Below are 26,076 nucleotides of genomic sequence, written 5' to 3' on the forward strand. Positions count from 1 at the left end.
TACACCGGTGCTCAATCACTTTAAATTACCTCGTCAGACTCCGTGTCAAACAAAGCATGAAAGAGATTTATTTTAACTACTTTAGATAATCATCATTTTCAAATCTCCAGCTGAACAGTCGTAGTAAAACAAGAAGAAAATGACAGATGAGATAAAACCAACGAAACGACACCGACTCTACTTTCAAAAATAATAAAACTAACGAGACAATTAAGAAATAAAACCACGGGCGATAAGAAACTCCTGTCACCCTGTCAAAATAAAGTTTAAGATGAAAAGCAATCAACTTTGCTTTTGAGGCAGAAATGGAAGTGAAATCTGTTTTTCTTAATTTAATGAAAACACTGACAAGAAAGATCTTTGAAGCCAATTCAATATAAAAACTTATTTTAGATCTGAAATTCAATGTAGATGTTAAAGATTTATTTCTGTTTCTGTTTTATTGTCATCTATGGAAACATTCAAATGTTTTAGATGATTTTAAAATCCATATTTCTACATCCGTCCTCCCCTGAGTTCAGATCTTTGTCCACGAGGCTGCGATAAAGAAACGTTTGTGTCCTGTTCTGTTTAAATAAATAAAAAAACACGAGGGCCAGGAACAGTTTACACATTTCACTTAATAAAACTTTATTTACCTACATTGTTCACAGTTTTAAAAAGTTTAGAGATAACAGTTGAGTCACCTAAAAGTGAAATAAATAAATACATTAACCACCAACCACAGACAGACGGACGAAAACAACCCCTTAAGAAACAGACGCGTGTAAATTCACACGGACGTGAAGAAAAGCTTCTCGATAAATCTGCAGGTTTAAAGACTTTTAAAAACAGCACCTGAGAAACTGAGTCCAGAGGATGACGAGCAGATGAGAGCGATGAAGGAACAGGAAGGGAGGGAGGAAGGGAGGAAGGAAGGAAGGGAGGAAGGGAGGAAGGGTTTTGCAGTTCTGTTAAACAACATCTTCGTTACAAGTCTAAATGATGTAAAGTAGTGATCGGTGCTGAATCCGGGAGGAAGCCGTGTTTGGTAAACGGGGGTTCTGTCTGTCGTCAGCCGCCTTCAGCTCCTCCGTCGATCAACTTAACCGTGATGAGATGAGCTCTGCGGCGGCATCCACAAGGTCGCCTCGCAGTTTGGAGGTCGTTCTGGGGCTTTGGACAATCGTCCACAGTGGACTGAGCAGCTCCATTAGTCTCCCGCTGTCCAGATGGTCGGTTGCCAGTTTTAAAAAAAGAGAAAAATCCACAGCCTCCGGTCTCATCCGACACAAAACCCTTTTTTTTAAAGATACACAAACGTTGAGGTAATACACAACTCACGGATATTTACTCATACAACACCCGGAAATACTGCCCATTGCCCCGGAGGCTAATTCATCATCAAACAATAACCCGTGAGAACACAACAGAACGGTGGTTATTACCCATGATCCTCTGCTTCCTGACCCTGAAGAGCTGCTGTAACAAATCCAACAAACTCTGTTCAGGATTCTTCATATTTTAACAGTTTCCTGCTGAATATTGGAGATAAACTCTGGTTTTTAATAACTTCAGAGTCTTTTTAACTGATCTCAGAGTGGGAAGAGGAAACATGCTCCATGTTCACAGTGACAGAAACATCAGACTCACTTTCATCAAGCTGCTGCTTCAAGGTAGATAAAGTCTCAAAGTGTGGATTTAAATCAGCTCTTCACAAGTTGAAATGTTAACATCATGACTCAGGAGGTAAAGCAGGACGTCGGTGGTTCAAGTCCGTGTGTAAGATACAGAGCGGGACGCTAACAATGACATAATGAGTTGTAGTGGGGAGTTACATTATTTTATTTTGTTATCTTGACTCCCTGACAAGTAAATAATCCTGAGGGAAACAGTTAGTTTTTGTAAAATAAAGATTAAGAACAGAGGAAAACTTCGGTGGGAAGTTTAACCCTTCAGAGCGAAGGTGGGGGAAACAACGAGAGAGAGAGAAGCAGGAGGAAGGACGGAATCGAACATGGTACAGACACAGAGCTGGTTAGAGACAGAGGGGACGAGGCAGAGGAGGAACAAGGAGACGTTCTGTGAGATGAGAATCAGGATCAGTGCCGTAAAAAGAGGTAAATGTGAGAGTCCAACGACCAGAGCAACAAATTAAGAACAGAAGGAAAAACTCAAACCATTAAAAAAAAGATTCATTATAAAAAAAAGTCAAGCTCGTCTAATCTAAACCATCGGCTCGTCGTCGCTGTCTTCAGCCCCGTCGAGGCGTCCCTGACGGGGCCTCCGGGTGGAGAGAGGGATGGAGGAGGGAGAAGGAGGTGGAGTGGAGGAGAAGGGCACCGGGGGAGGAGTGAAGGAGGGGGGGAGGCTGAGGTTGCTGTCGAAGCTGCAACTCCGACTGGCTGTGCAGAAAACCCCCCCGCTCCCCGCACTGCTCGTTTCCTCCGCCTCCCCCGTCACGCCCTCGATCCACACCTCCGTCTCACTCTCGTGGTGGGGCAGAGGCGTGGAGGAGGAGGACGGAGGCAGGGGGACAGTGGGAGCCGAGGGAGGGGAGGTGGACGTCGTGGAGGAAGGAGCAGCGGGAGAGGAGGAGGGAGGTTTAGAGACAGATTTGTGTTTGCTGATGTCGCGAAAGCTGGCCAGAGGAGGACGGAGGCGGACGCCGGAGCGCGTGGAGCCCTCGATGGCCTTCTGGAGCTGGAGGAGGAGGAGAAGGAGGAGCAAGAAAGAAAAGTGATGAAGAAGAGACGAGGAAGACGGTTCAGAACAGGAGGAGACAGACAATAATAGGAAAAGACAGAAAGACGAAAGGAATGAAGTAAATCGAGAAGAGCTAGATTGAAATGAGATTTAATTGACCCATGGACGACCTTCATCGTACAGAGATTGAAAATGAGCTTACACGTGCAGAAATGAAGTTCCTTACCTCTTTCAGCGCCACCACTCCCACCAGTTTGCCGATACTGGTCACGTAAGCATGACTGAGCCCCAGCAGTGAGAACAAGGTGTGAGTCTGTGGAGACAGAGTGAGAAGGTCACCCACATAATTACAACAAAGCAGCTCCCCCCTCGGAGCAGGACGGCCTTTTAGTTTCACATCCTCCTGCGACTTCAGACGATTTACCGGCTCCGTGCTTCCCCCTGTCAGCTCTGTCTAGACACAGCAACGCACACACACACAGACACACACACACACACACACACACACACACAAACACACAGATGGATGAGAGCGAACCGGCCCGAGGCTCCAGGTGAACCCAGAAAGAAAAACGTCCTTGAGTGCGTTTCCAGGCTGAAAGTATTCTGCTCATATCGTGGATGAGCTCAGTGCCCAAAGGCCCTTCTTCACCAGAGTAAGCAGAATATTCTGGATATCACCACGACACTGATGATGAAGAATGACGATGGTACGACTGTGTGAACCATCTCCTCCCTGAGCAGCTAGCGTAGAATCGTCCTTGAGCAAGGCACGAGACGTAATACATCCTTCTTGTCCATACGAGACAACGTAATGAAGCTCAGTCTCGGCCGGAGACTTTTTCATTTGCCCAAACCTCTCAGTCAAAGAACTCCATTTACACGCTTCTTTAAAAACAAACTGCTTCATGGTGAGTTTACACTTTGCAATAAAAATCCACCGCAGGCCACCTGCTGTAATTTCATGCAATTTATGAAATAATGAACAACACAAGTGAATGAAAAATGGAAGCAATTGACAACATTCCCTCTGTTTCTTAAACTGAATGAAGTGTTTTTCCATTAAATGGAGATTTCTCTCCCCAGCTGTTATTTGTCAGACGTATTCTCATTTGCAAATGAGAATACGGTTCTGTTCTTATCAATGACAGAACAGAACCAACAACCAACCGACCATGAAATGAATTCATCCAGTTTGTATGTGAGACATCGGGGGTCAATTCAAAACAATGCTGAGAAACGAAAAGTAAAGAAAAGTGTATTTGCAAGAAAGTTGCTCTTTAAGTTTCCAACCAATTATCTACCCTCAAATAAAACTGACAGTGTCACAATTTAAAAACCTCCCCACTCTCCGTCCGTCCTGAAAACCCTTCAGCAAAGTGTTCCTCAACAACCTTCGTCCCTGGATTCCTCTGTGACCCCTGCGCGACCTTCCTCACTCACCTTGTGTAACGACGTCCTCTCCACCAGCTGGAACGGGGAGGGGTCCACTCGTATCTCGTCGATTTCCATCGGCTTGTCCATCTCGCCCTCTTCCCACTCTTTGATCTGCGGGCAGCAAACGAGAGGCGAGGTCACAGAGGTCAACGCTCTGGCTTCGGTTCAGAGCCGACAACACGAACTCGGGCCCAGGAGCCAGTGGGAGGCGGCAGGATGGGTTTTCATGACTCACACACGGCAAATGATTAAATATATAACAACAAGCGTTTACAGTTAGGTCCTCGTGTGTCCGTGGTGTCCCCTCTGACTTTTGGGACGACCTACGGGTCTGCGGTGACACCAGCAGCAGTCACGTGGGATTTACAGGTTGAAGTTAAGGTGAAGCAGCAGGAAGAGGAAAGGGAGAGCAGCAGCGAGTACGGGACCGGAGGAACCGTTTTGTTAAACGATGAAGAAAAGCCTCGTTTAGAATTCTGCCTGCGTTCACGTTGCAGTTAGAACGTGTCCCAGTTGTGAGTCTGTGTGACCTGAATGAGACGTGAGTGTGAACGCCGACATTGAGATTTAATAGATTTGACTTCACAGCTCAGGAAACTTTTAAAGAGAAGTGACTTTTTTTCAGATTTCGAGCTTTAGAGGAGAAAAACAGAAACGATTTTACCAGATTGATTCAAAACTGAAACAGGTCGTAGTATAACTGCAGTTCTATAGCACTCTGCATCTCAGACTGTAAATAAAGGTGGGTGAGGATGGACTGTGTACAAAAATAAAGTAAAATATCCCTGAATATTAAAAGCAAATATCTGCAAAACCATGCAAATCCCTCGCCCCTCCATCTTTACCTCTTCTGGAGTCATTGTGTCCGACAGGGGAGGAGGACAGGGCTCCTGGAGGAAGTAAACAAAGGAAGAGACAAACCAAAGATGACATGTTTGTGATTTATGATTTAATAAACATATCCTGTCATTTCTGTTCCTCTGAATCCGGCTGAGTGTTGAGTTAAAGTCCAGAAATCCTTCTCTGAAACTTTACATATCTGTTTTTTGTTCTTTGATTTGTACCAAATTGGAAGAAATTCCCTCAAAGAGATATTGTGTTCACACGAATGGGACATGTACCAGACCAACGCACCCCAGTGGGGATTTCCCACCGTGTGTCTGTTTGATATTCACATCTGTAGATTTGAAGCTCGCTGCTGTGAAAACAAAACAAAACAATCCCCGTGCAGGAATAGGATTCAATCCAAACACGCAATAAAGAATCAGACTGTCAATTCAGCAGCCACAGCAACGGGCACAGCAGAAATCAAATTCTAATCTTGCGAGCTTACAAGCGTATGCTCATTGTCGGAGAGGTTTTCATTCCTGCTCATGTAAACGGATGACATGCGTTGAATCCCCGTGAGCCGGGCTCACCGCCAAGCTGAATAATAACTCTACCTCCAGCCTCCGCTTCCATATTCATACGAGGCTGAAAGAGCGACGCTCGACTTCAGGGAGTCTGAGGATGAGGAAGCAGTTGTGTATTCGTGTGCCTCAGTCAATCAGATAAAGTGTGTGTCTGCCTGCATGGAGAGCAGAGCCAAATAATGAAAACATTACCCTGCAAAACAGAAAGAATAAATATTTATATCCCTGCAGTGCCAGCGTGAGCACGCGGCTTCGGGGGGGCTTTGCCAAAATGATGAGGCGCTTTATTTGCAAGGGAAATTTTCTTGGCGACGGAGAATCACAGAGTGGAGACGTGTTTACTGCAGCTTGTGTACATGTTTCAACACACACACACACACACACACACACACACACACACACACACACACACACACACACACACACACACACACACACACACACACACACACACACACACACACACACACACACACACGTGTTCAGGACACAACAAGAAGTGCAGACGCACCTGCAGCTGCCCCTCGGTCTGTCTGCTCGTGGAGGTGAAGAGGCTCGTCAGGGTTTTCCTCACGGACTGCAGAGGACCTTTCTCTGTGGGGGGGGGGGGGGGGGGGGGGGGACGACGCAGCAGGTGAAGGTTAATGAGTTAAATAAATTACACAAACTCGTCTTTACACAGGAGCCATTTGGAGATAATCAGCTAATTGCTAATCGAGGTTTCGAGACTGCGGCAACACAAGCAACTCCTTGCTGTTGTTGCCTGGAAACCGGTTCACAGAGTTTGCGAGGCCACAATAGACGGGTACACACACACACACACACACACACACACACACGCCATCTGGGTACTTGTGGCGAACATGCACACAAACCCTCCCTCGCTCCTGTTTAGGGTTACAGAGTTATTAGTTCCGTTCACTTGACATCTGTTGAGGTCAGAGACGAACAAACGTGTTCGAGACGATTTGGAGAATCGCACGAGAGGCTGAGACGTTAATAGAATAAACGATTATAACATTTTAATCAGTGAACAGAACGGTTGGAAGTTCGTGTGCAGCTGCAGGATTCATCTGACTTTGGTTTCTGCAGGTTTCAACAAGTTAAATTTAAGACTTTTTAAAACCATCATTATTGAGATATAAGACCTTTGTCTAGTAGGACAGTTCTGAAGGAATAATCCTGGAAATATCACGTTATCTTTCAAACTACATGTTTTATTACAGCGTGTTAATATCTGTATCACTGAGAAGGAACTACAACACACAGAGACATTACAAACTAAACATGCTGCCAGGACATTTCTCTTGACAGCTAGAATCACCAACCTGTGATAGTAAACCTCCGTACATCAGGTCACTGTGACCTTTGACCACTGAAATCTAATCAGCTCAAGTGACAACTGATCAAATTGTGAAGAAACTCCCTCGAGGGCTCCTGCACACTAGAGATGTTCAACTCTTTTTAAAACATGATGTGGACAGAAGGTCACACCACACGTCTGTAGGAGACGATTTCCACTCAGTCCTACATTTGTACTCGAAGCCCGAAAAACAAGTTTAATGCTTTTTCTTCTTTGCTGCTGCAGCTGTTGTTCTACAGGTTGAACAACATTCCTGATGATTAGATGAATTCTCACAGTTCCTCAGTTCATACGTCAACAAGATGTGTCTGTGTCCACTGGCTGCCGATGTCTTTAACATACATGCGAACCCGATGAGCTCCATACACCAGCTGGGCTCTGACTAAAAGCTGCTGAGTCACATCAGTTGACATGGTTTCTGTGCAGGAGCAGGGGGGAGACGCAGCAAAGAATAAACCCAATTGCATCATCTTGCTGAGCTCAAGTTGTCTGAAGGAATCAGTGTTAGTGTGACAGGCCCCATAAGGCTTCTGCTCTCCAGCCTCGACTCGGTGCCACAAAACTTTGCAAGTGTAACGGAGCTAAGGGAAGAGGGATCAGAAACTGTGACTGTCCTCCGCGGTTTGATTCGTTTCTATGTTAAACTGGACGTCAGGGTGGAACCTAACTCCGACAGAAGCAAAGGAAGTCTTCGTCCTTGAGCCAAGTGCAACAACACCAATTATAATGTTTGAGTTTAACATGGTGACTGAGATTAGGAAGAAACTAAACGTGTACTCAGAACTATGAACGTGGTCGTCTCACCGGGACTCGGAGTGGTGTGGTTAGAGGACGATTCCTGGGCTTTGGGAGGAGGCAGCGGGCCGTTCCTCTCCTCCTGTACCGGACTGCCCTGCAGGCGACAACCAAACATAACCAAGTGAATATTATTATAAAAACAGCGTTAGACTGATGAGGTTTAAAATCAGAGGTAACAAGATAGAGACTCGCCTTCTCTCCTTCCTCCTCCTCTTCGTCCTCGTCCACGAAGGCGAAGGACTCCCAGCTGTGTTTCTGAGACTGGTTCTGCTCCTGACAGACAGATGTTTAATTCAGTGTCGATTTTTCAATCATAAAACCTGTGAATCATTTTAACACCTCTGGCTTTTTATTTAAATTTTTTCTTGGCACCGTGTGTCTCCATGGAAACGTGCAAAAACAAGTTACTCAGGCATAACCATCATATACTGGGAATGAAACATAACCAGTTCAGGTAAGTTTTGATAAAATGTATATATAGAATTATAACAGTATGGTCTTGTATTATGTTCTTGTTCATGTCTGCATATAGAAATCAAAATATTCCATTTCCCACAGAAACAGAATAACATCAATAACACAGAAAAGTGATCTTGTAATCTTTCAGTCTGACAGAAACTTTAAACAAGTCGGTGAGCTCCTCACCTCCTGCATGAGGAGCCTCCTGTCCGGTGACAACCACCAATCACAGAGAGCCAGAAGCTCCAGCCTGTCGATGCTGCCCAGCAGGATCATAGACTCTGGAGGAAGGAGGAGGAATTACTTCGTATGACACAAAGAGTTCAGTCACGGCCTGAACATCCTCTTGTACTTTAACTACACAACCTGGACTCGATGTGTTAAAATCTGTTCTCTCTTCTACCTTTCGAGTCGACCAGTGGGATTGACTTGAGCGAGGAGGAGTCCAGCAGGAGCTTGACTTCTCTGTAGGTGGACTGAGACGATATGAAGTTCACCTTTCTCACCATGATGTCCTCAACAAAGATGTTGTACTGGCTGCCAGGGACACAGGAAGGACACCGGAGTGAAGACACTGAATGTTCACGGATCCACAGATGCAAAGTCGTGGTTACGGTGACGAGAAGGTAATCTGAGGAAGCCACGCACCTCATGTGTCCAAAGCCGAGCTCCGGCAGGTACGGCAGCTTCTTGACCTGGATGATGGAGTCGTACAGGGAGGGCTGCAGGCCCTGAGCCACCATGTTGGCCAGGATTACTGCCACCATCATGGGCAGGATGTGGGAGATCTGGCCCGTCAGCTCGAAGCATATAACTGCCGTGGACACCGTGTGAGTCACCGCACCGGTCAACGCCGCCGCTCCTGTCAGAGACACGGGATGGGACGATGGTGAGGGGAGGGAGGTACGGTAAAGGTGAGAATGGAAAAGGAATGGTGGAGACATGGGGGAGGGAGAGGTGGAGAAGATGAGAGGGAAGAGAGGAGGAAAGGGAGGGGACATTAAAGGGAGGATGAGAAGCAGGATGGAAGGAGTTAAGAAGACATGAACATGGGAGAGGGGACAGAAAGGAGGGAGGGAGATGAGGAGGGACAGAATAATGAAACAAGTGAAAAACGAGAAATAAGAAAAAAGGAGAATCAAACGTGAGGGAACACGGGGGGGCAACTTCCACGAATGTGTTCTGGGAGAGGTTGAATTATAGAGGAAGTGGGGAGGGAACGAGGAACACGAGGAGGAAAGGAAGGAGGGATCGAGGCAGAGGGAAGAGGGATGAGCTTTGTAGGGCGACGGTACAGGGACTTAAGGAAGGCCACGTTTCTGGGTCAGCGGCTGAGGAGAGGACAGCAGAGGGAAGCCACAGTGACATTTAACTGTCAGAGCGAAGCCGGCACATGCTCGGACGGGAAGGAGGAAGAGGTAATGGAAGGAGAGGACGACAGAGAAGGCGAGGGGAGAAGAGGAAGATGAGGTGGCCGGAGACAACATGACAACGGGTGACAACTGGAGGGGCCAGAGAGGCTGACAGGAGGTGGGGGAGAAGTTGGAGGAGAGAGAAGTGAGAGAAGGAAGAGGACATCTTGACCAGTAGTGACAAGCTGGGGGTGCAGGAGGTTGACAGCTGAGGAGGAGGAGGAGGAGGAGGAGGAGGAGGAGGAGGAGGAGGAGGAGGAAGAGGAGGAGGACAGCGGGGAGGAAGAGGGGTGAGAGGAGAGGAGGTGGACAACTTGACAGTAAGGCTTCAACAGTATGACGTCCAAAATTGATTGGTGGTTAAACGCGGAGCCCGGCTGAAGGATCTTTGCAGGCGAACGTCACTGTTGATATTTGGAGGAATTCATTTCTGATATCTAATTGTTTTCCTCCGGCTTCAATAAGTTAATTTAAAAACCATAAGGAATGAAATTTACAAACAATGTCAATATCTTCTACTTCCCAACAATTGAATATAAGAAACTCTGATATTAAATTACACTAGAGACTGCGGCTTGTCAAACTTGGCCCCCGTTAACCTGCCCTGTCAACATCCATCCACATCTGGATGTTAGAGGAAAAGAAACGTTGCAGTCGCAGATGAAAACTAAGAAGAGGGGGGGGGGGGGGCGCTTAGAGGAGGAAGGGGAAACTAACCAATGACTGCGTACCCTCCAGGGATGATGCGGTACAGGATGCCATCGAACACGATCCCCTGAGGAAACAGAGTCGCCATGATCTCCCCCACCAGCCGGCCGAACGCTGCTCCTACAGGAGGACAGAGACAACTCTTCATTTAGAACACCTTCAGAATAAAATACACTCACATATTAGTCTATATATAATGTTATTCAGCTGCTGGAGTGGAGAGAAAACCTTTACACTTTATGGATATAATATGATCCATTATCGTGCAGGCTACACGACATTATCTAAAGTCCACTGGAGCGTCTGCTCACCCAGTATGAAGACTGGCATGAAGGCTCCAGATGGAATGGGCATGGTGGTGGCCACAGCAGACATCCAGAACTGAGGATGAGTGGAAACAAAGTGAGCTTCAAACTACTTATGGACAAAAGAGGACAGAAAATCATAATCACATGAAAGTATTACAGAAAAGATTCACTGAGAACAAACTACGTCGTCATCATGATGTCCCCCTAGTGGCTGGCTGCAGTACAGGTCATACACCCCTCCTCCTCCATGTTATTTCTGGTGGTAGTTCTTATCACACTGATGTTTGATAAGTTTGGTTTTATACATTAGATGAAATAAAAGCTCAAACTAAAGTATTGGGCCAGGTCATGGTCTGAACTTGATCTTTCATTGAGAGAAAGAAAGGATCTCCATCCTTCTCCTTAACGATAACAGACCGATTCTGCTGTTTTCTTCTTTCTGACTCTATAACGTCTCCTTGTTGTGGCAGGTTACCCACCTACTGCTAATTAGACCACTTCCACCATCATGTGTTGCTTAGCAACAGGGTGACGTCAGGCGCCTGCGGCCTTTCAGCGACCCTCCTCTCCGGGTTGTGGTTGTGTAGGAGGTAAAAAAAACCTAGATCTGGTCGTCGCTTGTTGAGTTACAGAAGTGGAAAATGTGGAAAGTGTGTGTGTGGTGGGAGGGAACCCAATCACCCTTGCTTGTCCTTGAGCAAGGCACTTAATCACCTGCTGCTCCAGTGAAGCTGCAGACGATGCTGCTGTGGCTGCACTGGGAGGGGCTCAGATTAAACGTGTCACCGCGTCGGACCGAGTGGACACGACGGCTAAACTCTCAAAAACCACCACACATCTCGCACACTGTCTCCAGACAATGGGTGTTTCCATCAGGATGAGGCTTCAGAACAGCTCGTGGGATAATGGGCTTTGTTCTCAGCCGCCGACGGCTCATCAGAGATAATGATTACCTCTGTACAAGCTCTGAGAGAGAGTGTGTGTGTGGGGGGGGGGAGAGAGAGAGAGAGAGAGAGAGAGAGAGAGAGAGAGAGAGAGAGAGAGAGAGAGAGAGAGAGAGAGAGAGAGAGAGAGACCACATGCTGGGCTTTCTCATTTAGATTTGAAGGGACTGGTGAGAAACACTACATTACCATCTCAGCACTGCAGATTACTATTCTATACATCGTTTGTCATCGTTGCTTGAGAACATAATTATTGTGGTGCGAGATAAAATCTCATTAGCACGTCTCAGACTGTGTGGCAGCTACACTGATGACAAGAGAGGAGCGAGCTCACTGTCGTCTGTTCGCTTTTGAAATCCTGACAGTCGAGCACAATCATGCAGAAACACACACACATGCACACAGACACACACAGACACACACACACAGACACACACACACACACAGACACACATACACACACACACTCTCCTTGGTCGGTGTCAGAATTGCTGAGACAGATGGGAGTGGAAACACTGGGATACAGAGTTTGAGAGAGGACAGTGTGGAGATGGAGTAAAAATAAACAGAGGAAATATCACCATCTGTTTCTGGGCAGTAAAGACGGAGAGAAAACGGAAAGTGAAAACAGTTTGAGTCGGACGTGAACACCTGTTTAAAGCTCAAACTTCCACTATCACTACACAGAATAAACACTATACACAAGATAGGGCTGTAGCTTTTTATTCTAAAGTCATATTCATAACTGTAATGACCTGTTTGAGCCTCGGGTCTGCCTTGTGATCCAGCAGGGGGCGCTAGCTGTCAGCTTGTCAGTAAGATTAGGTTATTTTGCTGAGAAAATGAAGCACGCTAGCAAGCGAAGACGTCCTGAGCAACAATCAAGACACCAAAGCATCTGAGAAGCTTCTACATCACGTTACGTTAATGAGTATAGTTCAGGTAGAGTGGAATAAGTGGGAGTGGTTAGTGTGTTGAGTTTCAGCAGCCGGCTGCTTCCTGCTTTGCTTGAATTTCGTCCTGACTACAGGAAGTGGCTTCGCTCAGCTGAGAGGCACCGTGACTAAACCAGTGAAGTGTACGACGCTGAGTGGCAGGCTTTAATATCCTGTTGACGGGATTATTTATAGGACATTTCTGCCTTTAAACATTGCAGGGAAACAGACTGGGGTCCTCTAGAAAAGGCTCAACTGAGTTTGTGGAAATGGGGAAATGGTGTTCGACATGTTCATATCAGAGGACGGACCAAAAACCATCAGCTTCCCCAGTTTCTCACGTCTTCACGTCTTCTCTGCTCTCGAGCTCTTGAGAAGCTGCAGATTTGCACCCGCGACAGCTCGGAGCAGCTTCCTGCAGCAGAACAACAGACTGACGACGGGTCAGAGTATCGGCCCGGAGGCTGTTTGACACACATGAACTCACGTCACACCATTTTCTAAATGAAGGACGACACCGGGGGTGGACAGACTGACAAGTGTGAATATTATACGGCTCAACGTGAGGAGGTTTTAGTTTTGGTGGTTACAGACATTTTTAGGGATCATTCATTTTTAACCGTTTGACTGTTAACTGACAATAAGAAATTTGACAGATTAATACCATCAGTTAATCTGCTGCTATCTTGTGTTTTGATGTCATTTGGAGTCGGAGTCTGCGGAGTAGTGATCTAGAGTCGAGCCGCGATATCAAGGTTCTGATCATAAACATGCTCGACCCGTCACGAGTCAGTCTCAGCTGTCAATCACGACGTCTTCATCAAATCATAATTAAAAGCAAACTGATCAGGAACATGAACGATTGAACAAACATCAGTGGGATGAGAACGACCTGAAATGACAGAAATACATTTTTAAAGATTGTTTTTAGCTTGGTCCATGTCCCCATCTGCTAACATGGAGGAGGCAGGGTGACCTATACCGCAGCCAGCCACCAGGGGGGGACCTAGAGGATTTGGCTTCGTTTTAGGGAGCTGTAACATCATCCATCTTTATAAATTGTCTAAGGATCACAGTCGCCAAGTATCTATAGACCAGATACATGTAGGACAGTGAAACAGTAAATCTCCAGGGTGTGTGTGTGTGTGTGTGAGAGAGAGTGTGTGAGAGTGTGTGAGAGTGTGTGTGTGTGTGTGTGTGTGTGAGTGTGTGAGAGTGTGTGAGAGTGTGTGAGAGTGTGTGAGAGTGTGTGTGTGTGTGTGTGTGTGTGTGTGTGAGAGTGTGTGAGAGTGTGTGTGTGTGTCTGCTTTAAAGAAATCATAAGAAAGGTACATACACACACACACACACACACACACACACACACACACACACACACACACACACACACACACACACACACACACACACACACACACACACACGCCCCTGTCATGGACACACAACATGAGTGACCTGCAGAGAGTGTTCCAAGAGGGGGATGGCGATGAAGATGCCGATGTCATGTGGAGCCACACACACACACACACACACACACACACACACACACACACACACACACACACACACACACACACACACACACACACACACACACACACACACACACACAGACCTTCATGAAGAGGAAGAGCAGCAGTACGACGAAGACGCTGACATCCGGGTGGATCCAGGCGGCCGAGCTGCCCAGACCCAGCGGAAGAGTAGATCCCGAAATCTTCGTCCACGTGAAGTTGTCAAACAAAGAGTTGATGCACTCCCTGGGCATCAGCTGGAGGGGTGAGGAGAGAGGTAGAGAGGGGGGGAAGGAGGGAGGAGGGAGGAGTAAGAGGGGGGGAGACAAGAGAGAACGAGGGTGGAGGAGAGGGTCAGGAAGGAAGACGGCACAGGGGGGAGAGAGGGACCGGGACAGGTGGGAGTAGGTAGGTAGAGGGAGGAAGGGCGGGAGGAGACAGGGAGGAGACAGGGAGGAGACAGGGAGGACAGACAGAACAGGAGGAGGGTAGATAGGAAGAAAGAAGGAGAGAGAAAGGGAGTAAAGAGTAAGTGAAAGAGTGGAAATGGAAAAAAAGGGAAAAAGACTGAGTGAGAGGAGAGGAAGTGTGAGGGGGAGGAAGGAGGATGCAAAGAGGAAGATGAAGGAGGACAACGGGTGAAGAGGAGGAAAGAGGATAAATTCAGAAAAAACTGAAAAGCGGATGAAAGTAAAGTGGGATGGAAAGCGACAGGAAGTGGATCTGGAAGCAGACGGCTGGACCAGTGACTCATTCTGTTTACATGAGTCAGGAATGACTAATTCACTGCAACTGTTTTGCTCCACATTTGCATAAATGACTGAATCTGCTCACAGGCACAAAACCCGGCACCTCCTGCATCTGCATAACGCCACCGCCGGGGAACAACAACACCCACGTCATTTAGATTCCTCTACTTTAGCACTTCCTGCTCTGGTTGTGGTTGAATCGAGGCCCTGAACCAACGCCACCCGTTCCACGAGGATCCTGCTCCGCGGCCCTCGGCAGAGCGGCGTGCTATAATAGGCTTTCCTGTGCCTTTCTGAAGTTGCGAGTTCACGCCTGGTTCACAACCCGTGTTGCACTTAATCTCCTGTCGCTGCGCGGCGGCGGCGTCTGTCGCTCTGCTCCGAGCCACCGAGTTGGATTGGAGGGATTTCATACCTCAAAAGCCGAGCACACCTTTCAGAGGAGAGAGAAGCGTCTGTCGGATACACACGATCCTCATTCTGCACCAACGGCCATTTTTATTTTCCTGAAGTAACTTTAGAATCACTTCGCTCCTCGGGTGTTGAAACGATATTTGAAAAGCTGCGAGACCTTTTCTACAACCAGGGTGTGAAAGATCTGCTCCGAGGGCACAATGACAAAAAAAACAACAGGTGAAGGTGTTGCTGAGGGACATCTGGAAACAGACAAACACACACACACACACGCCTGGTTCACACCACGTTGTCTATTCTGAATGTGTGTGAAACACAGGAGGGCGAGTTGTGGATTCACGGCAGTTTGAGCTTTCACCTTAAAGCTCCCTCTGTAATCAAACGGCACAAAGGCTACGAGCTACGTCGCTACCGATGGAGAAGAGACACGGACGCTAACATCACAGGAACCAGATGCACATTAATAAGCTGATGGTGCTCAGATTATTGAAGTGTTGAAATCTTTAAGCTTAAAATCTCTTCTGTCTGGTTTTTAAATAAAGCTGTTTTCAGGCATAGCTTCACTTTTCATCCCTGCACACAAATACCAACGCCTCATCGCAGTGTGTTGTTGTTTTGCACGTGGTGAGTGTCGGCCACCACCGCCATCTACTGTCTCTCCCGTTACCCTTGATATTTGATGGCATGTCCCCCCCCCCCTCCGCCCAGCCCAATGGCGAGTGGAGGTCACAGTTTGAAAGATTTAGAACTTCAATAGCCCCAAGAACTCCCTGTGATGTGGAGAAAAGAGAAAACAGCTCATATTGATCACGTCTGGCCTGTGATGCTACTTTAAACCAAAGCAAATCAAAGAGACAGAAGATCTGCTGCAGTCAGAGCTCACTTCCTGCTGTGCTGTGTTTCTTCTAGGTTATGATACATCAGGGCCTGTGGATGGATATTAAATAACCTTTACTGTGTGATGTTTGGACGCAGGCGTAGTTTCACGTGAATATCTTTCCTGCTGGGATTTTAAAACACATCCATTGGTTACAGCTGTTTGCTTCTGTTGAGCGACGTTAGCTCCACTGTCGGGTACGAGCAGATTGTTTACACGGGAGGAACGGACAAGAAGATGAAGAACTCTGACCTCTCCGGCCATGAACTGTCCGAACCCGGGCGGGAAGGTCAAGGTGGCAATGACCAGCGTCACCACAGCAGGAAACACAAGGCGACTGGGGGGGAACACAGAGGAGCAGGAAATCAGCAGAGATAATTATGAAAAGTTATTCAAATCCATGTTTTTTCAGTGTGTTCGAGTGATCAACAAGCTCAAGGAGTAAAAACTCAACAGATACAAACATTTAGTCAATTTTGAATTTGTGTTATTTCCTTGTTTTAAAAAACGAACACCAACGCGTTTACAGATTATTTACAGATTTTCCCACCACAGTTTTCCGAGCCTGCAGATTTAGGATCAGACTCAGAACATCTTACTGTTTGGTCAGGAAGCGGGTCATGGCGTTGGTTCGTCTCATGAACACCACCACGCGTCTGTTGAGATAAACGAAGAACGCCCCCAGGAAGCCGCAGCAAATCCTGAGCACAAACATTTTAACCTCACATAAGTTAAAAAAAACAATAAGACGTTCATTCAGGCACGAGGAGATAACGTGAAACAAGTACAAGTGCAGGTAACTGGTAAACTACGAATGTGGATTATCAGTGAAGTCTCAAATGTCACATTTACATAAAGTCAGACTTGTTATCTGCACATTTCTATCGGGGATTTGTTTTTGCACAAACACTAGTAAAAGTGCCACATGTTTGTCATGGTGTCAGTTTTCCTGTCGCACACCCGATGATGGCGAACGCCGGCAGCTCCTGCAGGTCGAAGGGGAAGTCCATGCGAAAGTTTGTCCTGAACAGAGCAGTGATGGTCACTGGAAGACGGAGACAACACAGATATAAATACAAATGTTGAGCATTTAGAACAAGAACCAAACAAACACAGGATTTTATTTACAGCAGCAGAACTTTACTAGATATTCTTATGAGACTTTTCAGTAAAACACTGTGTGGCTACATGTTGGAGGACGACACCATCTAGTGGAAAATACACGATACATACACCCGGTACATTAAATTAGAGGAAACTAAACAGACAGTTCTATCTGTGACCTCTGGCTCGTGACATATTATTGTCTCACACAAACAAAACACCACAATATGTACATTGTGATATCTCCATACCTGCGTCTTTGTTGAACACGGATAAGACTCTGAATATGAAGGCGCTGAACGTAGCTGCGAAGTATCCTCTCCAGTAGTTTCTCACAGCAAAGTACGTGGATGTCACCTCGATACTGAACAGCACCCCTGGTGGAGGAAGAAGAGAAACACAGTCAGTGATCGATCAGGATGCGAAGGAATCAGGTTAAATGATAAAAGACGTAATTAAGTAGATACTTCAAATATTAATATGATTTAACGAACAGAGCTCATGTATTGTCCTTTTTCTGTTTGTGTATTTGCAAACTGGAGTCTGTAAATTATTACATTTTGTGTTTTATACTACTGTTCATGTATTGTAAATGTACATTGTATATGTTATTATATAAAAGTCTGTTTACCTCCAAGGGGAGTACCGAAACAGCAGCCCACTCCGACAGCGCAGCCCACTGTTAGGATGTCTGTATAACAGTATGGATTCTACTGATCCACAGAGGAGGAGGAGGAGGAGGAGGAGGAGGAGGAGGAGGAGGAGGAGGAAGAGGAGGAGGAGGAGGAGGAGGAGGAGGAGGACGGATGGAGACGATGGAAAAACAACATATAAATGTGGAATATCTTACACAGTATTTATTCTGTTTAAAACCCCTTCTTGAGTAAATGGAGATCAACTTACCTGATAAGCTCCTGAGAAGAAGGACATGAACCTGCTGAGAACTGCAGCACAGATACTGGCGATGTGAACAAACGGGCCCTGAGAGGAGCAGGAGCGTTACATCATGTACATAGATAATAATATAATCTATAACAGGGAACAGCAGAGACTCGGGTTCTCTCACCTCTTTGCCCACAGGCATGCCGCTGCCCAGCGCCGCTGTCAGGCCGATGACTTTAGCAACCAAAGCCTTGAGAGTCAGATATTCCTTCAGCACGACACCTCTCAGGATGGTCTTCAGCTCTGGGATTCCAGAGCCTGAGGCGGAAGGTGGATGGAAGAGAGAAATAATTATAGAATAATAACACCTGTGGAGCCACTTTCATAACCTCAGATCTCTAAGCTTTCTGATTTGTCTGGTTATAATAGTAATGACGGCACAGAGACGTATGAGAGCACAGACATGAGGAGGAAGAAGGTACCGACCGATCGCTTGAGGAGAAACCAGGTGACAGAAGAGGCAGGAGAACAGGATGAACAGCAGGGGATATGAAACCCAGGCCAGGAACTGTAATGGGATGTTCCCCCTCAGCTCCACATGGATCCATTTATAGGCTGAAGAGGGATGAAGAGGAGGGAGGAGGAGGAGGAGGAGGAGGAGGAGGAGGAGGAGGGACAAGCAGGATGAAGAGTGTAGGATTGTAGGACAAAACCTGAAATTACAAGGGTTGTCCTGGGATCTGTGGTCCTACCTTCCAGGCTCTTTGCACTGGCGTAGTCCATCGTCCAGCTGACCAGCGCCATGGTGATGCCCAACAGAACCAGGAAGATCCAGTCTTCTCCCAACCGGGTCACAAGGAACCTCTGCACACGTGCTATGCAGTCTGAGAGAAATCACAGGGGTCAAGGTCTAATCTCCAGACTGTAAATAAAGATGGACAATTTCTACTTCCTGCCACTGTCCAGAAGTGAAGCCAAAACATCCTGGATATGGGCGCCGCCATCTTTATTTATAGTCAACGAGTCTAATAAAGCATCTAAATACTCAGAATCTCTTGTCACCTCGACACTTGGAGTACGAGCGCCTCTTCTTCGTGGACGACGTTGGGTCCGGGTCGGCTGTTTGCTCATCGGCGGCCTCAGCCTCCATGTTGGACTGACGCCGGTTCCTCTGTCTGCTCTGATAGCGACTCTGGTATCCATTTTGCCCACGGCGGCCCAGTCCGTGCCGCGTCTTCCCGTGGCCGCGGTGATGGTCGCCGTGTTTCTTGATCTGCCGCTCCGTCAGCAGGCGCGTGGCCTCCCGCCTGCCGGAGCCCCCTTGGTTCTCCTGGTACTCCCCATAGAGCTGTGGGTCGATCGGGAGAACAAGCCGTTAATGAATGTGCACAGACAAAGTGAATTCCCGGCGTTTGCTCGTTGGACGTGCACAAACACAGCAGGTGCCTGATTGAACCCGAGCGGGACAGTCCACTGCTCTGGCAGAGAAGGGTCCGTTTTAAAAATAGACAGGACCCCGTGTGTTGACCCATTCAGCTCTGATGGAGACACGGACTCTGAGGTTTATCACCTGCAGACAGATCACAAGAAAACGGCCGGAGACACCTCAGGAAACTCTCATTCAGTCACTAACTAACAGAGTGAAGCTGTTTTATCTGAGTTATCTTTTCCTTATAACAGATTTCACTCAGGAACACCAACAGCAACTGGTTTCTCTTTCTGGGTGATATCCAGTGTTCAGTTCAGACGTGGTTTCTCCTCCACATGGAAACCACCTCACTGCTCGGGCCCGGAGACCAACTGGATGAGTCCCCTCGTGGGGTGGGGGGGGTGGGGGGGGGAGGCTGTTGATTGGTTTAGCTCCTATTCACATCACGATGTTCACACCTGGAAGAGGCTTCAGTGTTTCTACAGTTTGCTGCTCAACACGACTTGTTGGTGTAGTTCAGAAAAGAAAAGATTAGACACTAAATGAAAACTGACATGTTTAATGTGCAATGTCGTATATTGTTCTAGTTAAACCCACAAGCTGTAGAATATTAAACTTTTAGTTTTGCTGTTATTACTTGTTGATTAAACCGTTGCAGTACATTAGCTGTAAAACATACATACATTATTATGTGAACAATACCTGTGTATGGACACCAGAGGTCACCAAAGTCATAAAGATCCACTAAAAATATAGTATAATTATATTTATAATAATTATAATTTTAAAATGTTCTCCACTACTCAGATAAGCAATGAATCATTAAGTATTTATTAATCTACACTGTAGAAGCTTTGTGGATAGTATTCTAGCTCTGGACCCGGCTCATAATTATAAATACACACGTTTCTTTTCTTAGTACAACAGCAGCAGACAATAGAACTCCAGGAATACAACCGACACGCCGGGAAGTTGTGTCTGGTGCTGACACGTCGCTGCAGTAACCTTTCAACAGCTTTTAATTTAGCAGGTTCACGGACAGACAGATTGATGGATGGATGGATTTAGACACACACGGACACACACGGACACACACGGACACACACAGACACACACAGACACACACGGACACGCTGTATGAGCAGAGACACCCAGTGAAACCTGAGCAGCTTGATACACAATGGACTGCAACTGAATGCAAACACGTTACAAACGGTCTTGACTTGTTGGACGGTGCTCGTGTGTTTTTTTATTAAATCTTAAACACACTGTATTTTCCTGCTGATCTAAGAAGCTGTAACTTTGGGTGAAGGAAGAACTTATTTTCTGAGAAGCTTAAAAAAAAAGAAGAGTTCCCGAGCGGTGTCAGGATTCTCACCGTAGATTCACACTCCTCCTGAAAGCTCGTGTCTGCAGGGTCATAACTCCTCTCGCTGTCATTACATGATTTAAGTCACTTTTTACTTTAAATTAAAGATGTAGTTTGAAAAAACTATGAATCATAAATTATCTGTAAAGATCTTAACACCTGTAAAATGTGACTAAATCCACTTTACCTTGTTCAGAGATCAAACTTTAGAACAGGTGGTGTCATAAACGTGATTCAGGATATGACAGTTAAAATTACTTCAAACTATTTACATGTTGCTTCTCATTTACTCAAATGGTTTCCTGGTAAAAAGCGACAGCTCGAAATGTTTTACATACACATCAGACTCATAAAGTCGTCCACTGGAGAAACGATACCTGCACAAGTTATAACTAAATATTAGGGATTTATTGATTCTGAAACCAAGACCGAAATTACACAAACGTCAAAAACCTTGTACCCTGATATCTCAAGCTGAAGGTGCAGCTTATTGTTGACCTCTCAGTACCACATAACTTACTTCATGTACTTATGTATACATGTACTTTAACAAATGTACCACGCAAAAACTACTGAAACATTTTTCTTTCTAAACTAAGAAAGAACTTATTCGCTCGGAGCAGATTTGACTGAGGATCGTTTCACTTCCTTGAACGTGGTGGATGTGGTGTTTGCTTTGTGCGACAATAAAAGTGAATAAAGTCAGTATTGTGTGTTCAATGTGCATCTGCAGTAACTGTAGTGTTGTTGTTTACTCTGATCGTCAACAAATAAACAGTTTTTCTGTGCATGGTTAACGGGCGCACATATTACCCATGATGCTTTGTAGTTTACAACATGAACATTAAAATAGACCCATGTCCCATCTGTTGAATTCCCCACGTACATCATCCCAATGCAGACGACACGGAGCCAGGTGGAGACGGTTCAGAGCGAGCTGGGTCAGTAAAGAGCACGGACACAAACTGAAACACAACCGATTCTCTGAGGTGAGAGCACATAAACAAAGTGTTCACGACGATGATAAAGTGGGGACATGATTTCTCTACAACCACGTGAATTGATTTGATGTGGAGTTGCGTGTCAGCTGTTGACCTCCATTACGGCCACCTCCGTGTGTTGTGTTGTCAGAAATCCATCAGCCCCCCCCCCCCCCCCCCCCCCCCCCCGCCCCCGGGTCATCACCTCTTTCCACCTCTCCTTCCTGTTTTCCCTCTGGAGCAACGTGAAACTCTACTCTGCACTAATCACTTGTTTCTCCAGTACCCTCTTCTTTCATTGCCCTCGGCTCCGCTCCCTTTTCTACCCCCCCCCCCCCCCCCCTCTCTCTTTGCCGGTGAAACACTACTCTGGGCTAAATTTAGTATCGGTGTGATCCAATATACCTCATTACACTTCCCACACCTCTCTCAGCATCAGAGAACCTTTCAATGCCTCATCGTATTCCCCCATTTCTTCCATGTCTCGCTCTTTCCTCCTCTCTCCTTCTCCTCTCTCAGCTGTTTCCTCTGATCCCTGAACGTATTGACAGGAAGAGCAAACTGATAAAGTTCCTCCAAACTACCAATATTAACAGGATCCGAGAGTTTTCAGTTTAATACCTTGAGAAATATCAACAAAGCTCAAATGCAGTTTGTGGTTCAAAGTCGACTTTAAGTACTTTTCATTTACACATTTGTTTTTTAAGTTTGATGCTCAGCCGTAGTAAAAATGTTCTTGTTCTAGAAGGATTTCTCAGAAAGAACGTAAAGGTCAGAACATCCAAACTCGATAAACACTTGGTGCTGCACAGAAGCAAAGAAATCCAGAAGACGAGAGAAGTCAGGACACCGGTCGATGCTCCCTCACACTTCTTCATGTCAGGGGGAGCATCACCTGCTGAGCAGACGTCTCTCGTCTTAAGAGGTTCGGCTGCTTCCTCTCATTCTGCTGCAGAAGAGAAACAAGTCTGTGGGTTGTTTGTATTTCGGCTGGTGGGCGAAGCTTCTTAATTCCCCACAGAAAACAGTAAAAGACATTTGTCGTACGATCCACATCTTTTCAGTTTCATCGAAGCTGAGACGACGACTGAGACTCCAGCAACTTGCTGAGCTCGTTCAACAAGCTCCTAAAATGATCATAACAGCCGAGGGTGGGAATGCAAATTGCTCCATTCAGTTCCTTTCCTGGTTTCCTGGAAATTACAGATTTGCAAACATGGCTCCTATCATTTAGTTATATTGAGTAAATGTGCAGTGCAGCAGCAGCAGCTGAATCTCATCTGCTCTCAGAGATATTTACAACTCATTACATTTTCAAAGTAAAATTGTTCCACTTTCCTAAACGTTGCGAAATAGACCGATTATTGAAGAACAAGTCATGGATCTTGATGAAAGAAAATCCAGCATATTTATAGAACTGATATTTATGAGTTTGGTGCAGTTTGATTGAGTTTATTTGGACGTTCTAGTTTCCTTCAGGATCTTCAAGGGACTTTTACTTAAAAATAAGTAAATAATGTGACCACATACAAAGCGATAAAGACAAACTCACAGAATTAACGAAGCACAAACTCATTCAAAAAACAAAAAGGTGACACAACAGTCCTGTTTGCATTTCTGCTTCCATGGGCGACAACGTAAACAGAAGAGTCACCGCAGCTTGTACCGTCTTCAAGGAGCACACTCGCTTAGATGCCTCGCACACTTGGGACGACCCGAGGCATCGACTTTCAACAACTATTAAATTCTGATAGGTCCCCACGGTCACCAGCAGATCAACACCACAGAGCTCCTGCAGCTTTACGAGGATTCTGGTGAAACACACCTTCGTTTCAGTTTCTGCATCTCTAAAATTAAAGCTCTCCAGATTTCAAAATGTAAAAACTCCCTGCACTGAAGCTGAGCCACTAAAGGACGGTGAGAGATTTGTCCTGAAGCTTGGGGTCACTGTTGTGATGAAGGACGAGCAGTCGCCCCCAGTATCAGACCACATGCACTTCAGATCAGATCCCTCTGTACTGGTTTCCATCTTTAGGTCCGGTCTCACTGCAGCTGAGGCCCCACATAGCACGATGCTATAATATCCACCAGCTGGGGGGAACTTCCTGGTGTGATGTTTCAACCCAAAGAGTTCAATCTGTCATCAGACACCAGGTAATCATTCTCTCACGCCGCTAACTGCGGTGTAATGTCTTTTATTCAAAGTGGCGTCCTTCTGGCCACTCAGCCGTAACGGGCTCGTTGACAGAGATGCTCATCGTTCTGTCGGGTTCACAATCTGTCAGAGAACCTCTGAAGCTCTGCATTCACTTCTCTGACTAACACACTTCTTCTCCAGTGACAAATGTGGAAAGAGTCCTGAAAAATGAAATATTAAAAGAGGTAAAACATGCAAAGGGTTTGAAGTTACAACCTTTTGTGTCTGGCTGCTGTTGCTTTGCATTAACTTTCACTTCTGTGCGCGGCAACAGATTCTGTGCACCAGAAAACCCTGTTGAATCCACAAACAGAAATATTCCAGATCGATTGATGCAGCATAACAAACTACACGTGTCTCTTTTTTCTGGTCTGTCGGGGAACATCCTGAACCTTATGACACAGAGGTCACAGAAGATCCCACAGCTGTGGTGAAAATCCTCCAGATGTTCTGTGACAACCTAGAACAGTGAAGATTAGCACGGCTGCAAATGCATGATCGGGTTTCCCCTCTGTGTCAACACACACACACACACGCACACACACACACACACACGCACATGTCGAATGCACACATTCTGCAGATGAACACAGATGTAGATGCGAGGACACATGTTGGACATGGACCTTCACACGTACAAGCATGCAGCCGGACCGTGTTACACATATCAAAGAGGTCATTCCTACACATGTTGAGAGCTTCAGGAACGAGGCCCAGCTAACAGGTGGCCACCGAGCAGGAAGCAGAGGGACAGTGATGAAGTGTGTGTGTCTGTGTGTGTGTGTGTGTGCCAAGATCAGGGGTGAAGGAGGTGCACCGAGTCCGAGCACCTGTTGCGTGACCATGTGCATAAACCAGTTGTTATACAGCAGCTAATTGGTCTTCACCACGTTCACAACACACACACACACACACACACACACACACACACACACACACGCAAAGTATGTGGTCGATTCATGCACATGAAGTTTGCAATTCCAATACAGGTGCGTCATGCAAGAGTGACACAAGTGACTTAGGGACGGAAACTGCCGTCTCACGACAGAGAGAAAGAAATGTGACAGAGGGAGAGAGGGGGGGGGAGGTGGGGGGGAGAGACGGGCTGACGGAGAGACGGACAGACGGACAGAGAAAGACAGACGGTGAAGAACAGACAGAGAAGACAGAACAAGGAGAGCAGGACACTGACCAGGGTTTGCTTGTATCTCAGAGCCTTCCTTTCTGACGCATCTGCAGCCATTGACACAGTCACTGACCCAAAAATAAACCCACCCGCTGACCGTCTGTCTCAGCATTACCAGGACTGTGCTGGATGCCCAGGCAGGACACACACTCTCACACACACAGACACACACACACACACATATTCCAACACGGTTTCATCTAGCTGTAGCTGGGGTTACCCCCCCCACCCCCCCAACCCCCCCACTCCTCTAAGCTATCTGCTCACCGCTGTGAAGTGAAGTCAGGACAGAATTAAACGGCAGAAATGTAAAGAGTTTTTAAAGTCAAAGCAGAAGCAGCTGTGTAGTAAACGTCCCTGGTCTGTGAGGCCATTCAATAACTTAAGTAACATAATATAAACAGCTATAGTTTCTCTACTTAAAGAGTTCGGCGTCCTCAGATCATCTCACTGGAACGATAACAGTTTCATCCATATCCGTAAGCAGAACATATATATATCTATAATATATATATATAAATAAAAAGAAAACAAAAACAACCAAAGAACTAGAATTAATCAAATAAACAATCGTTTACTCTGTTAAAGTTTTCACAAACTGATCTTTCTATGAAAGGCTGATATCGGCTGCTGTTATTGGTTGGTTGTTTAAAGAGAGGTGGGCCTCCTGTGTGTTTGGGGGGGGGGGCACAGAGAGGTGTCATGTCCTTGTTGCTCTAGCAGCTCCTGCTGGCTGCTCCGAGCGTCTGGCTGCAGGTGGGGGGGGGGGGGGGGGGGATCTGACCAACACTGAGTCTGTGAAACATGCAGTCGGTGCAGTTACAAACATTCTCCTGCTTGTTGGTATTATTTCTCGCCTTCATCCACACAGCTCCTATTTGTCTATGACAGCACTGAGTCATGGACGTTATGAT

General features: G+C 46.3%; 1 protein-coding gene across 2 annotated transcripts; it reads right to left on the minus strand.

Moving 5' to 3' along the window:
- Positions 1-1,531: 1,531 nt before the first annotated feature.
- On the minus strand, positions 1,532-25,312 carry LOC117771040 (chloride channel protein 1-like). Of its 2 annotated transcripts, XM_034601024.1 has the most exons (24): positions 25,169-25,219; positions 19,064-19,349; positions 18,754-18,885; positions 18,488-18,616; positions 18,186-18,319; positions 18,023-18,100; positions 17,751-17,829; positions 17,371-17,496; positions 16,976-17,060; positions 16,615-16,716; positions 16,268-16,352; positions 14,077-14,232; positions 10,586-10,655; positions 10,284-10,394; positions 8,803-9,016; positions 8,558-8,691; positions 8,341-8,435; positions 7,888-7,968; positions 7,702-7,789; positions 6,046-6,128; positions 4,968-5,012; positions 4,129-4,233; positions 2,912-2,998; positions 1,532-2,682 (listed from the first exon to the last, which is right to left on the minus strand). In XM_034601024.1, the coding sequence occupies exons 1-24, from the start codon at positions 25,217-25,219 to the stop codon at positions 2,206-2,208; spliced, it is 3,033 nt and encodes a 1,010-aa protein (XP_034456915.1). In that variant the 3' UTR covers positions 1,532-2,205. The 2 variants fall into 2 exon arrangements, with proteins under 2 accessions (XP_034456915.1, XP_034456916.1); XM_034601025.1 differs by lacking the exon at positions 18,488-18,616 and having other exon boundaries at positions 25,169-25,312.
- Positions 25,313-26,076: the final 764 nt, after the last annotated feature.

The sequence above is a fragment of the Hippoglossus hippoglossus genome, chromosome 11, assembly GCF_009819705.1.
Source record: "Hippoglossus hippoglossus isolate fHipHip1 chromosome 11, fHipHip1.pri, whole genome shotgun sequence".
NCBI lineage: Eukaryota > Metazoa > Chordata > Actinopteri > Pleuronectiformes > Pleuronectidae > Hippoglossus > Hippoglossus hippoglossus.